This window comes from Homalodisca vitripennis, chromosome 6 (genome assembly GCF_021130785.1).
Source record: "Homalodisca vitripennis isolate AUS2020 chromosome 6, UT_GWSS_2.1, whole genome shotgun sequence".
Taxonomy (NCBI): Eukaryota; Metazoa; Arthropoda; class Insecta; order Hemiptera; family Cicadellidae; genus Homalodisca; species Homalodisca vitripennis.
The window spans coordinates 143831673-143847952 of NC_060212.1; the positions used below are offsets into that span (position 1 = coordinate 143831673).

At 36.3% G+C, this 16280-nt stretch overlaps 1 protein-coding gene across 1 annotated transcript in view; it reads left to right on the forward strand.

Moving 5' to 3' along the window:
• Positions 1-326: 326 nt before the first annotated feature.
• Positions 327-16280, forward strand: part of LOC124364978 (frizzled-2) — a 59276-nt gene continuing 43322 nt past the window's right edge. The window contains exon 1 of the mRNA XM_046820839.1: positions 327-1888. Within this exon, the coding sequence (XP_046676795.1) occupies positions 643-1888 (1246 nt within the window). The 5' untranslated portion in view covers positions 327-642. The remainder of the gene's footprint in view (positions 1889-16280) is intronic.

The following is a 16280-nucleotide window of genomic DNA, read 5'->3' on the forward strand; positions in this document are numbered from 1 at the left end:
TGTAAATATTGCATATATTATTGTTTATTAGTACTAACGTTACGAGCCACTAGTAATTTTATAATTTTTTATGGCAAAAATGACAAGACAACAAGATAATTAATATCTAAGATAGCAATGAAGAATTAATTCCTTGATTTTAGCCATCTATCATGTAAAACTAAAATACCCTAACATAGGATTGTTTAAAAATTTGTTATTTTAATCACGTATTATTGTATGTAATAAATCATTTGAGTTGTGGAAGGAAAATGAGAAATTTAACTTTGTTCTTTTGGCTAACTTGATTTGGGTTCTCCATTCCACCACCAGAGGCAGACAGTACAGCAGCCATGTTGGATTTTGTTTTCTTTCCGCTCAGTTCGTTCCGTCAGTTGTCGGCTAGATGTCTTGATAAAATTTGACGTAGTCTTGTCGAAATGTATTAACATTTTCGTGTTGTGCTTTTAACGTGTCTTACTAGTGCGTAGATAGTTGGGTCATCAAACGTGATGAAGTGTTCAACGCCTGTGCTTTTAAAATTACTTCGATGTGGTGTATAAAAGTTTGTGTTTACTATACACATAACCTTAAGTGTTGTGCTTTGTTTGGTCAATTTTAAGAAGTGTAAAGTGAAAATAAACAAATCTACCATCTTCGGACATGGGCATATTTACTGGAATTCTACAAATTTTAATCATCTGCAAATTAGGAGTCTGTTTATCTTCACAGCATGGCTCTTCAAGAATTTCGGACAGGGATAGTTTACCTCATCATGGGAGATGTGAACCAATAACTATCCCCTTCTGTTTGGATATAAAATACAATGAAACAATAATGCCAAATCTGTTGAACCACCAAAAACAGGAAGATGCAGGCCTAGAGGTTCACCAATTTTTTCCACTTGTTAAGGTTAAATGTAGCCATGATTTGCAATTCTTCCTCTGTTCTATGTATGCTCCAGTTTGTACTATATTAGATCGAGCAATTCCACCTTGTAGGTCATTGTGCTTGTCAGCTCGAAATGGTTGTGAGGAGCTGATGAATAAATTTGGTTTTCCGTGGCCTGAGGATCTAGAGTGTTCTAAATTTCCAGAAGCGGGAGGAACAGATATTTGTGTTGGAGAAAACAATACTGCAGGTGCTAATAGTGGTTCCAGTAAATCTAATATTGGCCAGACTGCACACAATACAGGTATTGGGTACCCAAGTTCTGTTTATGGTCGTGTTTACAATTCAAGAATTCCCAATGATCCTAAAATGCCAAATTTTCCTCATATTCCTGAAGGAGCACGTGATATTGGGTTTGCTTGTCCAGTTCAGTTCCAAGTTCCTAAGGGCATGGATTATTCACTTAAGGTTGGTGACAAAATTGAAAAAGATTGTGGTGCTCCCTGTGATGGAATGTTCTTTACTGATGATCAGAGAAGGTTCGCTCGAATCTGGGTTGGTGTTTGGTCTGTTCTATGTTGTGCCTCATGTTTATTTACAGTTTTAACATTTATGATTGACACTGATCGTTTCCGCTATCCTGAAAGACCAATTATATTTTTATCAGTGTGTTACCTTGCAGTATCTGTTGCTTACGTCATTGGTTTTGGATCAGGTGACTCAATCGCTTGTCGTAAACCTTTCCCTCCGCCTGTAAACATTCCACATCTTCATATGGTTTCTCTGATTACCCAAGGTACAAAGCATGAATTGTGCACAATAGTTTTTATGGTATTGTATTTCTTTAGTATGGCCTCCTCGATTTGGTGGGTTGTGTTGACATTGACTTGGTTTTTGGCTGCCGGGTTAAAGTGGGGACATGAAGCCATTGAAGCAAACTCTCAGTACTTCCACCTAGCTGCATGGGCAGTGCCAGCTGTAAAAACCATCACTATTCTTGCCATGGGAGAAGTTGAAGGTAGGAAGTATTTTATATCTTAGGCTATCTTTAAATTTTAAGTTTAGCTATCTACACTTAGAAGGCAAACTAATTCATTAATAGCGGTAAATTGGATCTAGATTTTTGTTGGTAGTACGTATCTGTACAGTACATGAGCTGGGTGATAAAATATTTATAGCATACACAATAACATATGACATGTTTACATTATTTTTAGTAAACACTCAGCCAAATACCATAGAAAGACATGCCCATCATTAAACACAACATTTCTTTTAAGTAAAAATAAAATTAGTCTACATGCAAAATTTAAAGTCTATAGCTCAATTAATTCTCGAGATTTCACCCTGGGCTCCAATATAATAAGTAGCGGGTAGGGTACGATAAGCGGACCCGGTTTTTTTATATTGAAGAATGTACCTAATATTTCCATATCAAATCCTACACTATTAATCGATATAAAAGTATATATAGTCCTCAATAACAATCATATGTTTTAAATTAAAATATGAATTTAATATTTACAGTGATCAAACACATTATTATAACCAAAAATTAGGAAAACTGAAGACGACCATATTTGCTCCTCTCATAGTTACAGTTGTTTCTTTCCCACAAATTTCACATAATGGGTTTTTCGGTACGAGTCCAACATGTTGAAATCACATAAAACATGTCTTATCATCTTTCCAAGCAAAGTCGTTTAGTTTTCTAAAAGTTGACTGTCATTTTTAATAATAAAATGTTACTTATAAATAATTGAAATATTACATTACGAGTATTATTTCAAAGTGTTTAGAGCTGTTGATGTAGATTATTTAAGTTAATGGTTCAAAATAATTCATCAGTATCGATTGATTATATCGATGGTTATGATTAAGTAATATCGTTTGCCAATTTCGATATAAAAAAACCGGGTCCGCTTATCGTACCGTACCCGCCACTTATTATATTGGAGCCCAGGGTGAAATCTCGAGAATTAATTGAGCTATAATATAACCCTAAGTGGCCCCTACAACAATAGAATCATCAATATAGGCCTAACTACTGAAATAAAGTTACATTATAAGTGTTTCAAATTACAGTATAGTTCGGTTGTTTTTATATCTTAAAAAGATAATAATTTAATTATGAGTAAAAATATATTTTAGCCTATGTATATTTACAAAATGTCAAAAACAAAACTGTTTAAACTTTATTTACGTTTTACTATTTTAAAATAGTTGATTTGATTGTTGTGGTGGTCGCTTATTATACTAAAGTCTTCACCCTGAGTTACAGGATTTGCTAAAGCTCAGCTGAATTCCATGCAGGGGTATTCCCCATAATCAAACTATGCTTGTATGTATACAAATAAACTGATACAACAGAGTATTGAAGGACCCGTAAAAATGTATCAAAAGTCTTGCCAACTATTTGAACAAAGTAACCTCATAATATGTAGTTATGTCATTAAAATGCCAAATGGTTGTACTCCAAAGTTTGTTTATAAATTTATTCATCGTACAATTTTCTTGCCATTGTTATCCCTAAGACTTTTAATGTAAAAATGTTTGCTCATGCTCAACCAAATACCTATAGAGTGACATGCACCATCATCCAAATCGATGTTGGCTTAATGTATAAATGAAGCTTCGTGGTGAAATTTCAAGTCTATAGTTTGTTTTCGAGATATTGTGCGGACAGATAGACGGAGAGAAATGAAATTTTTTTGCCTCTCCAGTGATATGTTGTGCTAATGCTAATAATAATTTACAACTTAAAAATTTGACTGAGACCAATCTATTCCTGTTGCAGTAGGCTTATGCCTAATGAGCCCAATGTCCTTACTACAAACGCATTATTCGGATTCGTGTAATGTATTTATTGACTTCATATGTTTACAAAAACATTGAAATGTAGGATGGCAGTTGGGTATATTATATAGTATAAATAATACTCTGTGTTGGTCTTTGATTATTATTCAGGCAAATGAAGTCTCCAAGTACAATTGTTTGCAATTTAGCTGAAACATTAATTTTTATTTGGCACAGGTATATCATATATCTCTAAGATTAATTGGTTTCATATTTAAATTTTACACGCACACACACACACACACACACACACACACACACACACACACACACACACACACACACACACACACACACACACACACAATAAATAACATATACATTGTGTTCTCCATAGAGGTCACAGATATTTTTTATTTTAGTGTTTTATGGTTTTTTTTTTAACTTTAACTTGATTTATTTTCAGTGGTACAGTCTTAAAACAAAGATAATATTCTCAGTAACTCAAAACAGGGCTTACTTAAGTATAATATGTATCTATACAATGGAGTATCAAAGAATTCAACAGAATGTAATGAAATCCTATCATTCAATATTCTGTCGCATATTTAAAATTTCATATGACTATACTCAGTTTGTTCATCCTGTGATTTTCGTGTTGCAATGTACATAATAATGCTGATTATCTACTCATGAAACCAAAGTAAAACTATTAAAATATTAGTTTTTACCTTTTATACCGAAAAATAACACGTGCAGTTTCTGGGACCAAGAGGAACCTATGTACCAACTTTCAGTCTCTGGAACCTTTAAGAGTTATTGTGTGGACGGACTGACAGGCAAGGGCATGATTTTTAGAAGGTTAAATATGTTAAAGGATATATGTTAAATTTAATTATCAATTCTAATGCGATACATGTTCACCTCTATCTACACAATTAAAAGCACTATTTCAACAATCCGTTTTTTTAATTCAACAGAGGTCTGTATTGTTTTCAAACTGATTTCAGCAGTCTCGATTACAACTGTAACAAGCTGTGTGATTATAATGTGCACAAGGACTGAAAAACGTATAATTTTTTGTAAATAAAGTAACATTGTGTTCAACATTAACAACCACTTTTACAGTTATTATTTATTTAGACTTAAGCTGTGCCTACTCTTGGCGAACATTCACGATGAACATGTTCGGCAAACTAAACATGTTTTACAAAAACATGTTTGCCGAACATTTATTTGCTTAGATGTGTGCCAAATAAATTACGGTGTACGCTGTGAATTCAGTATTTTGTGCTGAGTGAAAATGGATGTTAGTGCGCGTCGGCATTTACTTGCTTGTACTGCTGTTTCTATTGCAAATATCAGGTGTCAGCCATCAACGACGTCAACGGTGATGGGTATGGGAAGTTATTAAGACGATACGAGTGTAATGATGCAGACTTCAAAGCGGACTTGACATATGGTTGCTACCTCTCCAACTTCACTGGAATGTCGAGTTTGAATTGCTACATTAATATTGATCAAATGCACGTCATACCTATATTAGAAATTAGTAACAAATCCCATATTATAATAAAAATAATAGGTCCTGAAATTTCAAAACAGAATATGATATTTTTAAATTACAGAAACGTACAGCTTATTCTCCTCTATCGATCTATATAAACTTAAATTCCTTATCAATCTTTCATAATCTTAAATGCTTCAGCCTTGTTTGGCATCTTTTTTGGGCATCACCATACATTATATCGCTACCTCTCTTCCTCTTGTACTGTAAAGCTAGAAAAAGTAGGTCTCATTTTTTCTTTTCGGCCATCCCTATCCAAGACTTTGCCTCAGCAATGTTTTTCTCTCGTCTGTACTTTGCTATTATATTGCTAATTTTCTTCTTTAATAATTAATAAATTAACGTCTGTACCAGTTTCTGTAGCAGTTGGTTTTAAACTGCCATTGTGTCTGTTCTTCGTTGTATACCTTTTTTCTCGTGGATTCCGTAGTATTATGCTGTTCATATATTTTAATAATTAGAATAAGATAAGGTTTTCTTTACTGTCCGAAAACTAGTCTTTATTCAGGATTGCTTCTTCACTGAACTCAACAAAAGTTCGCTCACATGGCCAACACTTTTGCCGAACGAAAATGGCGGCGTGCAACCTCTAAGAATGTTCATGGGGGCGACCATACTTACCGAACACCAAACATTCGCCGGCGAACAATAAAATCTTCACTGAGAATTTTTGGACGAACAATGTTCGTACAGTTTGGACGCACCTTAACATTACAAAAACAGGCACTTTCTATGTAGGAAACAGAATTTAACTTCGTTAATGTAGGTTAAAACATTTATACAGTTTGATGTTAACTATATCAGTATACTTATTGTGGAATAACAGCCAAAAATACGGAGCAATCATCTTTTTAGGATTTTGACAGCTAAAGAGCACAACATACACAGCTAGCAGAGAGTTGTACATAGCTACTCGAGAACTCTTACCATCCAGAGACGAAACTTCATGGAATAAAGTAAATAATAGTGAAAAGTAGAAACTGAATTATAAATAACATTATGATTGAATTAAGGTCCAATTCTTTTATCTAAAAACACGCTGTCTGCTGCATTGTTACCAAATCCAGTGTTTTTATTATAGCACGAGAAGGTATCTTATTTGAATTGCGTGTGGTTTCTGTTTTCAATAAGAGGTCGGCCAGAGCGTCCCGTCGTGTTAGAACAGCTTGTCAGGCTGTCTCTAAACACCTGTTGGTTTTTTACCTGGTATTTTTTGTGTAACCAGTTTGATTTAGGGCCTGCCTTACAGCCCTTTGTCTGCCATCCCCTTCTCTCCCGCCTTCCAATCCACAAATCAAACACCACTTTGCCCAAGTCGACCTTCTTGGGAAGGTGTTTATTTTTTATGTTTATTATTTTTTTACACATGCTTATCTTTTTCTATATATACGGTAATAAAGAGTACGGTAATGGTACACATTATTCTTGTTATAAAAGTCAAACAATTAAGAATAGCGATAAAAATCAATACCTATAAAGAACTACATGAAATAATAGCTAACAAATAATGATAAGATAACCTATTATCACAGTACATTACGTTGTATTTGATTTTAAATAGTGAAAATGACAATGGTTTAACAAAAATAGTATATAGTTAACATTTAATTTAAAAAATTTAGAACTTTTAAAGAGTCAAGGTGTATTGGATTGTTTCAATTCATTTATATACTGAATTTACCTATAAATTTTAAATTTTGTACGCGAGTCCAAACAGTTCGGCACCTAATATACATACACTGTCACTAGAGCCAAATATTATATTTTGAATATTCAACTTTTAAAAATATAATATCTTAATCTCATTATTCCGAATGAGAGGATATATAGATTTTCGTTATAGTCAGCGTTGCTGCAAAACTATGATCACTTCACATTTATTTGCCATTGACATATTTAAATTATACAGCACGGTGGAAATTATATTGCTATACCGTACAAGAATCTAATGGTGTCTGAATGTGTGTTAATGTGTGTGTTACTAAATCACATAAAAACTACTGGACCCATTGAATTGGTATTTTACGTGGACATTTTTAGGGCCCCTGGTTAATATATAGACCTATTCTTTTTTCGAAAATAAATCCATCCAAACTACTCCCCACTGGTCTCTGAAGTAGCGAAAGATCCTATCTTGGTGTCTAAAGTTACATTACAGCAAGCAATTATTATTAGGAAAGAGCCCGTGAATTGCAACCAACTGTTATGTGTGGACAATGTTTTATGACAGCACAACCATACGTTTAATTAATTTAACCACTATTTGCAATTCTTTTACTTGAGAGCATAGAGTACGCTTGATAGTAACTACACTTCTTATTTCAACGTTTTCTGCAGTCACTGTTAAGGTACAGAATAAGGAAATATCCAGATAAGAAAATTAAAAGTTATAGTAAAAATAAACTTTTAACTGTACATTTTAGCAAATATTAAGTATGCAGTGCTTGGTCAATACTAACCAACTTTTACTATAAATTTACAGAGTTATACAACCCGTCATAGTGGTGTTTTGATAGAAGTAGGCTTCTCAAATCTGTGCATGTACGATTTTCTTCATCATGGAAACTAAGGAAAATCAACCATAATGGAAAAATACTAAAAGTAAATTGCAATAGCCATACACACACGCGTGCGCACGGACATGCACTTTTCGATATATTTTCTAATTCAACTTTTGGCGTCGGAAATATAATTCGCTCATATGCGTGCGAAGCCACGGGTAACTGATAGTAGTATTATAACATTAATTATCAATAATAGGATTCCATATTTTTTGTGGGGTTTATTATAAAAATTGGGTGGGCAGTATTTTTTTCTCTTTGACGAATGGAACCACAAACCTGTCTATTCGCCTTGAGAGAGGAACCCCCCGAAGAGGCCTGACAAGGGTTCTAAGGCAACCCTAGTCCCCTAATAAAGGAAACGAGAAATGCCCTTTCCCAACAGAGATTCCAATGAGTCATAAATCATTCGTAATGTACTACTGCATTGCAGTTGCTATGAAGTCTGTAACACACTACGGAGTCAAGTTGTTTAACCTTTCCGGAAGGTTAAGAGTTAAACTTACAAAATGTTGATGTATAGCTGCCATTACATTTTGATTAGGCTATTTGTCTGCAGTTTCGTTCGTAACTGAGCGAACATCATAATTATCGTTGACTTTACGACAAACTCTCCGACTTTGCCAGGTTATTGCACTTTGTACTTAGTATCCTGGACTATGTATTCATCTATATATTTAAATCTGCGTGGTATTTAGCTAGGAATATAATTAATTTTGTCAAAGTAAGATGCTTATTGCGAATACATTAGCCACTCCTTTACATGAACGCGAGTTGTGTAGTAAATTGTTAAATCTTTGCGGTGAAGAGGTTTTCTGGACTATTGAGGGTACATTATGAGGCGAGGATGCTGGTTTGTTAACTGAATTGTACGCGTTGAAGAGGTATTCTGACTATTGAGGGTACATTATGAGGCGAGGATGCTGTTTTGTAACTGAATTGTACGCTGTGAAGAGGTATTCTGACTATTGAGGGTACATTATGAGGCGAGGATGCTGTTTTGTTAACTGAATTGTACGCGTTGTGAAGAGGTATTCTGACTATTGAGGGTACATTATGAGGCAAGGATGCTGGTTTGTTAACTAAATTGTACGCTGTGAAGAGGTATTCCGACTATTGAGGGTACATTATGAGGCGAGGATGCTGGTTTGTTAACTGAATTGTACGCGTTGAAGAGGTATTCTGACTATTGAGGGTACATTATGACTGAATTGTACGCTGTGAAGAGGTAGCATTCTGACTATTGAGGGTACATTATGAGGCAAGGATGCTTGCTGTTTTGTTAACTGAATTGTACGCTGTGAAGAGGTAGTATTCTGACTATTGAGGGTACATTATGAGGCGAGGATGCTGGTTTGTTAACTAAATTGTACGCTGTGAAGAGGTATTCTGACTATTGAGGGTACATTATGAGGCGAGGATGCTGGTTTGTTAACTAAATTGTACGCTGTGAAGAGGTATTCTGACTATTGAGGGTACATTATGAGGCGAGGATGCTGGTTTGTTAACTGAATTGTACGTTGTGAAGAGGTATTCCGACTATTGAGGGTACATTATGAGGCAAGGATGCTGGTTTGTTAACTAAATTGTACGCTGTGAAGAGGTATTCTGACTATTGAGGGTACATTATGAGGCGAGGATGCTGGTTTGTTAACTGAATTGTACGCTGTGAAGAGGTAGTATTCTGACTATTGAGGGTACATTATGAGGCAAGGATGCTGGTTTGTTAACTAAATTGTACGCTGTGAAGAGGTATTCTGACTATTGAGGGTACATTATGAGGCGAGGATGCTGGTTTGTTAACTGAATTGTACGTTGTGAAGAGGTATTCCGACTATTGAGGGTGCATTATGAGGCAAGGGATGCAGGATGCTGGTTTGTTAACTAAATTGTACGCTGTGAAGAGGTATTCTGACTATTGAGGGTACATTATGAGGCGAGGATGCTGGTTTTGTTAACTAAATTGTACGCTGTGAAGAGGTATTCTGACTATTGACATGATTGAGGGTACATTATGAGGCGAGGATGCTGGTTTTGTTAACTAAATTGTACGCTGTGAAGAGGTATTCTGACTATTGAGGGTACATTATGAGGCGAGGATGCTGGTTTGTTAACTGAATTGTACGCTGTGAAGAGGTAGTATTCTGACTATTGAGGGTACATTATGAGGCGAGGATGCTGGTTTGTTAACTGAATTGTACGCTGTGAAGAGGTAGTATTCTGACTATTGAGGGTACATTATGAGGCGAGGATGCTGGTTTGTTAACTGAATTGTACGCTGTGAAGAGGTAGTATTCTGACTATTGAGGGTACATTATGAGGCGAGGATGCTGGTTTGTTAACTGAATTGTACGCTGTGAAGAGGTAGTATTCTGACTATTGAGGGTACATTATGAGGCGAGGATGCTGGTTTGTTAACTGAATTGTACGCTGTGAAGAGGTATTCTGACTATTGAGGGTACATTATGAGGCGAGGATGCTGGTTTGTTAACTGAATTGTACGCTGTGAAGAGGTAGTATTCTGACTATTGAGGGTACATTATGAGGCGAGGATGCTGGTTTGTTAACTGAATTGTACGCTGTGAAGAGGTAGCATTCTGACTATTGAGGGTACATTATGAGGCGAGGATGCTGGTTTGTTAACTGAATTGTAGGCTACGCTGCGAAGAGGTATTCCGACTATTGAGCGTACATTATGAGGCAAGGATGCTGGTTTACAGCTTGTCTGATGCGAGCTTGTTTACTTGATGATTTAGGTTTAGTCAGTTTTGTGTGGAGCCATGGTATGTTTGGCGGCGGTGGGGCAGGTAGAGTGGACTCGGGCCCGACCGGCGTTAATGGCACACCCTGTAAATCAAGCTGACAGCCCGCCAGATGGCGGCCGCCGTACTATTCCGGGCTCAACATGTGCTGTGCGTCCGCGTCCGCAGTCGTCTCTACTTAAACAAGGTCGGAGCTTTCATTGAAGAATGCATTTCAGAAGCTGAGTCTACTCATGGCTATTTTAGATGCAATTTCTCAACCATCCAAGATAAAGAAAGCCAAACATTAAATACAAAAGATTTTAGTTTTTTAAGAGCGCTATTAGTAGGTGTAATTAGACTCATACCTTGCAATTGGACTTTTTAAGGTTTTACGAGTTTGAAATAACCTAAATTTGAACTGTTTTCAAAAATTCGAAATGTGCTGAAAAGAGACAACTGTAACATATTTTTTAGAAAGAGAACTTGTTTGATAACCTTGGTTAAAAATCTGGATTTGCTAAAATGTTTATAGAGGGGAATAGTAATATAAACTGTGAAACCGTACAACTTTGTCATTTTAGACCATCCTGTATACAAAGAGTGAAACAAAATTTTTCAAAAAGATCAGTGAATAGAGAGACCTCTAGAATGACGTACATCTAAAAACTTTTAAATGACCCCTACAACTCTCCTCAAAGTGCAGAAACTTTAGTGAGCTATTTTACGGTTATTTTATTCTCTCCCTGGTTGAAGGACCACGTCATGTGTATTGGAGGAGAGTCAGTGCCGAGCGCCAGCGATATTCACAAGCGCGCCGGCTGCACAGATACTAACATGCCTTAACTGAAAATCAATGGGGGCGAGGGTGCATGTGATTGGTAGGGTAGGGTAGGGTCAGCTTGGCTCCGTCTCGGGGAATGACGTAAAGGCAAACAAATCTGTCACTGCACCGTAAGTTAATAACACAAATTCTGTATTACTGTTTATGTTGAAACGTAAAATAGTTCTTAATTGCAACAGTAATATTTACTATTTTATATTGGCTCTATAGAATGGGGTTGACAGGAAATCATTTAAAGTACCTACACGCGTTTTCCTAACCTGGAAACAAGACAGGTTATATTATGTAATCTCTATAATGTACAAATATTTGCACTCTGAATGTTAGGTTTTAAAAGAGCGTTCTGCGAGAGGAAAGTGAGCTGGAGCTTAATCACCATTCACACCTGGCATGGGTTGAACTATTTTCAAAGTTTTGAAAAGGCATTCGGACGTTCTTGGTTTGGTACTTTAACGGTGTCCAGGGGATACTATCTCTCATGTTAGTAAATTTTATTTTGTTTTGTTTTAGACACACCAAACAACAGCCTCGAAATCAGAAAAATTACCGCCTTTAAAATTTAAAGAGATTAATTGCAATACTAATGAATGGTCTCAGCAAAGATCAGAGGCATATCATGTAAAAAACCTGATGACTTATAGATATTTGACTTATAATGGGCTATTTATAATGTTATACAGATTAGAAAATTAGTAAAATGTCGTTCGTTTACGTATGCAAACATTTCTAAAGTTTGAATTCGTCAAAAACACTGCTATTTTGTATCAAGGAAGAAAATACTTTTAATTTGATGCCGATATTAAACAGTAATGGGTAAATATTAATGTACTTCTCTTGGTTCCTGATGAATCGAATTTTTGAATGAGGGATTTCAAAACCTAATATGAAGTGGTTATCATTTAAAGATAAATATCTTCCAGTTTGGTAAAGTTTAGTAAACTACTTTTATGGATTCAAAAATAGCTTTTATCATTCTTTCCTCCAAGAAATCACTGTTATATACATTTAGCAAATTTCCTTAACATAAAAATGAGAGAAGCTTCCCAATGTTTAAAGCCCAATTATTTTCAAAATTCACTTGATAATCTTAATGAGAAGTCCCGAATACTTCGTGTCAGTCATTCGTTACAGATGAATATAAATATTAGATAAATATGGGTATATAGCCTTCAAGATATGTAAGTCTATGATAAGAAGTCCATTTTGTTACCTAATTATATTCGATTTTAGATAATTAACTTGTATCCAGATTTTTTCATTGGCAGTAATGCACAATAGACAGACATTTATGAAACACGATGTAAAAATAATTATAGAAAGGCTAGGAATGATATAGAGGAGCTATATGCCTAAATGTAGAGGTACCCTACTGTACGTATCCCTTTGACGACATGATGCCAACACAACAATCGTGTGTTTTATATCGACCAGATGTATCGAAACTATATTTACTATGTGATTTTTTAATCAGCGTTGAAAAACAATAATCTATTAACTTGATAATTATTCTGGAATATACGATTAAAAGCCCCTCAATATCTAAAGGGGAATAGAAAAAGTAAAAGTTTATAAAATATTAAGCGTCGAAACAAACCCAGGTTACATACAACACGTGGCGTAGGCTGCATTAGATAGCATTAGCGGCATGTGGGAATGATAATGCAGTGGAAACGTGAAATCAATGTTGGTTATGGCGCAATCTTCCCCGCATATACGCACCCCTTGTAACTAACTGTACTGCTACACGATGTTAGCGTACACCCGGCACTTGTACCGTACACACTGTATTTGTAACATCCACTGAGGCGGAACGTTCCAATGTTTGTTTATGGCGCAATCTTCCCCGCATATCCCGTAACTAACTGTACTGCTACACGATGTTCGCGTACACCCGGCACTTGTACCGTACACACTGTATTTCTAACATCCACTGAGGCGGAACGTTCCAATGTTTGTTTATGGCGCAATCTTCCCCGCATATCCTGTAACTAACTGTACTACTACACGAGGGATGTTCTCGTACACCCGGCACTTGTACCGTACACACTGTATTTGTAACATCCACTGAGGCGGAACGTTCCAATGTTTTGTTTATGGCGCAATCTTTCCCGCATATCCTGTAACTAACTGTACTACTACACGAGGGATGTTCTCGTATACCCGGCACTTATACCTTACACACTGTATTTCTAACATCCACTGAGGCGGAACGTTCCAATGTTTGTTTATGGCGGAATCTTCCCCGCATATACGCACCCGTTGTAACTAACTGTACTGCTACACGATGTTCGCGTACACCCGGCACTTGTACCGTACACACTGTATTTGTAACATCCACTGAGGCGGAACGTTCCAATGTTTGTTTATGGCGCAATCTTTCCCCGCATATCCCGTAACTAACTGTACTGCTACACGATGTTCGCGTACACCCGGCACTTGTACCGTACACACTGTATTTGTAACATCCACTGAGGCGGAACGTTCCAATGTTTGTTTATGGCGCAATCTTCCCCGCATATCCCGTAACTAACTGTACTACTACTACACACGAGGGATGTTCTCGTATACCCGGCACTTATACCTTACACACTGTATTTGTAACATCCACTGAGGCGGAACGTTCCAATGTTGGTTTATGGTGCAATCTTCCCCGCATATACGCACCCGTTGTAACTAACTGTACTGCTACACGATGTTCTCGTACACCCGGCACTTTCTTTTACATTAAAAATATCTTATTGGTGCATCCAAAATTAAGCTTGTCCATTTTGTTATGTTGTATAAATTTTCGTAGATTACGTATAACCGCTGGCGTAACTAGAGACTTTAGTAAGGGAGGCTCCATGTTTACCTTTTTCCGATATGTTTTGTTAGCGGTGAGGTAAGCAGTCCTCATGGTGTTGCATTTGAAATGACCTTTAAGACGACAATTTGTTTACTTTTGTTGTCACCAATGATGAAATAAAACGTGTTACGGTCAAATTTTAATAATCACGTTTCAGCTACTTATTTTTGTTTATACTTTAAACTATTCTATTATTCGTCTTTGAACTTAGAAAAATAATAGTTAAATTAGGGTTCGTAAATAAAATGCAATACACGAACTCTGTAATGTACTTTAATATTACATGTTTCTTAATGTATAATCCCGGCGGAGCAAGCACTTTTTGTGATTAAATGTTTATTGAAATTAAATCTTGCTATTGCCGTTTATAGAAATTTATTGTAGTATATACATACACACACAATAACGAACGTATTCACTGTGCTTCCCATGATTAATCCAGTCAATAGTTCTGTGCAGTCTTCTGAACTAGTTCCTTCATCAGTGCTGTCAGATAAGGTTTGATATACAGCTCTAGCCGTTCATCTTCAAGCGGATCTGCGTCACTGAGAGTCTAGTCGCAATATAATAATAAATTTAAATGTTTGTTTAGACATAGCAGTTTACTGATATCTGTGTTTTTACAGTTAAATATTACTATGACCCAAGGTTACCTCACAATTTTGTCATATCGTGTTTTAGTTCAAAATGTAATTAAATTACATTATACGTTAATTATTTTATAATAATTAAATTACATACTTATTAAGTAGGGCTAGATTCTCTGCTCTTGAAAATGGATGTCAGAAATATATTTTAATTTCCTATAGTGAACCAATTGAGGACTAATAGATCAAATATTGTTGTAAATTAATAACAATTTTAAACATATAAATAAATAAAGTTGTATTTAATATTGGACCGTTCTATATGGGAACATTATTTCCTAGCCCAATATTTGTTGATCATAAAATGGTAGTTTCAGAAGTTGGGGAGTATTATTGCTTAGTGAATCAATTTGAAACAAATGTTAATTAAAGTATGAACCCGCAAAGGCATGAGAATTTAAAGTAATTGGAGTCTCATTAAATCGTTATTCTATTCTAGGAACACATCTCGGTCTTGGACAACACGATACGCCACTGTTAAGTACGCGCGACCAGGTTCCGGCCTGCAATCTTGAATAAGCAATCAGGACTGCGGCAATGGCTACGACAAGCGTACCTCCGATGTCTTACAGATTACCAAGATACCTCTCTACCATAGACAACATGATAGGCCAGTATAATGTTTAGGAATAACAGGCTTTGTTGACATCAACAACTGTGTCCTATACTTCCACAGCCTCAATATCACAACAAACTCTTCAAAAAGCAACGTTTTGAGTTTTGCCTTGCGCACTTCTGGCAACCAGAGTGGGCCTGCCATCTTGTTAGCTGACTCCACTCTGGAGGAAGTCAGCTCTTCAAAATTACTAGGAATCCATCGATGGCTGACTTGGAATGCGTACATTGACTAGGTTTGTGCCACAATCCTCTCAGGAATGTTTGTTCTGAAATCTTAAGCTAAATACTGCCCGAGTCAAGTACTGATTAACGCGTATTAGCGCCTGATTTAGTCCCATCTGACTTACGGAGCTTTGAAGAGGTTGACCAAATACACAGTTTCAAAGAGCATTCAGACTCCAAAAAAGCGATTAGAATAATCGCCAAAATCGAATTAAAACAGTCGTGCATTAAAGCTTTCATGAAATTGCAGCTGTTGACTCTGCCGTGCCACTACATTTTGGAAACAACTTTGTTTTGTGTGAGTAAATGTGCCTTACCAGAGGTCAAGACATACACACGTGCGTGAGCGAACTAACGAAATGGGATATACAGAACGGTGGTTTATGAAAGCCTGCCCTCGATAGCGGGTGTTCATTTCCTCAACAGACTTCCCAACTCAGTTAAAGAAGCTCCAACGCCTAAGGAGTTACAGACTCGCCTTAAACGCTTCGTGGTGTCTTAAGCACTCTATAAAGCAGGTGAGTTTTTGGCATTCGACTTTGAGTCTGCTCTACTAGAAGATTGACTCC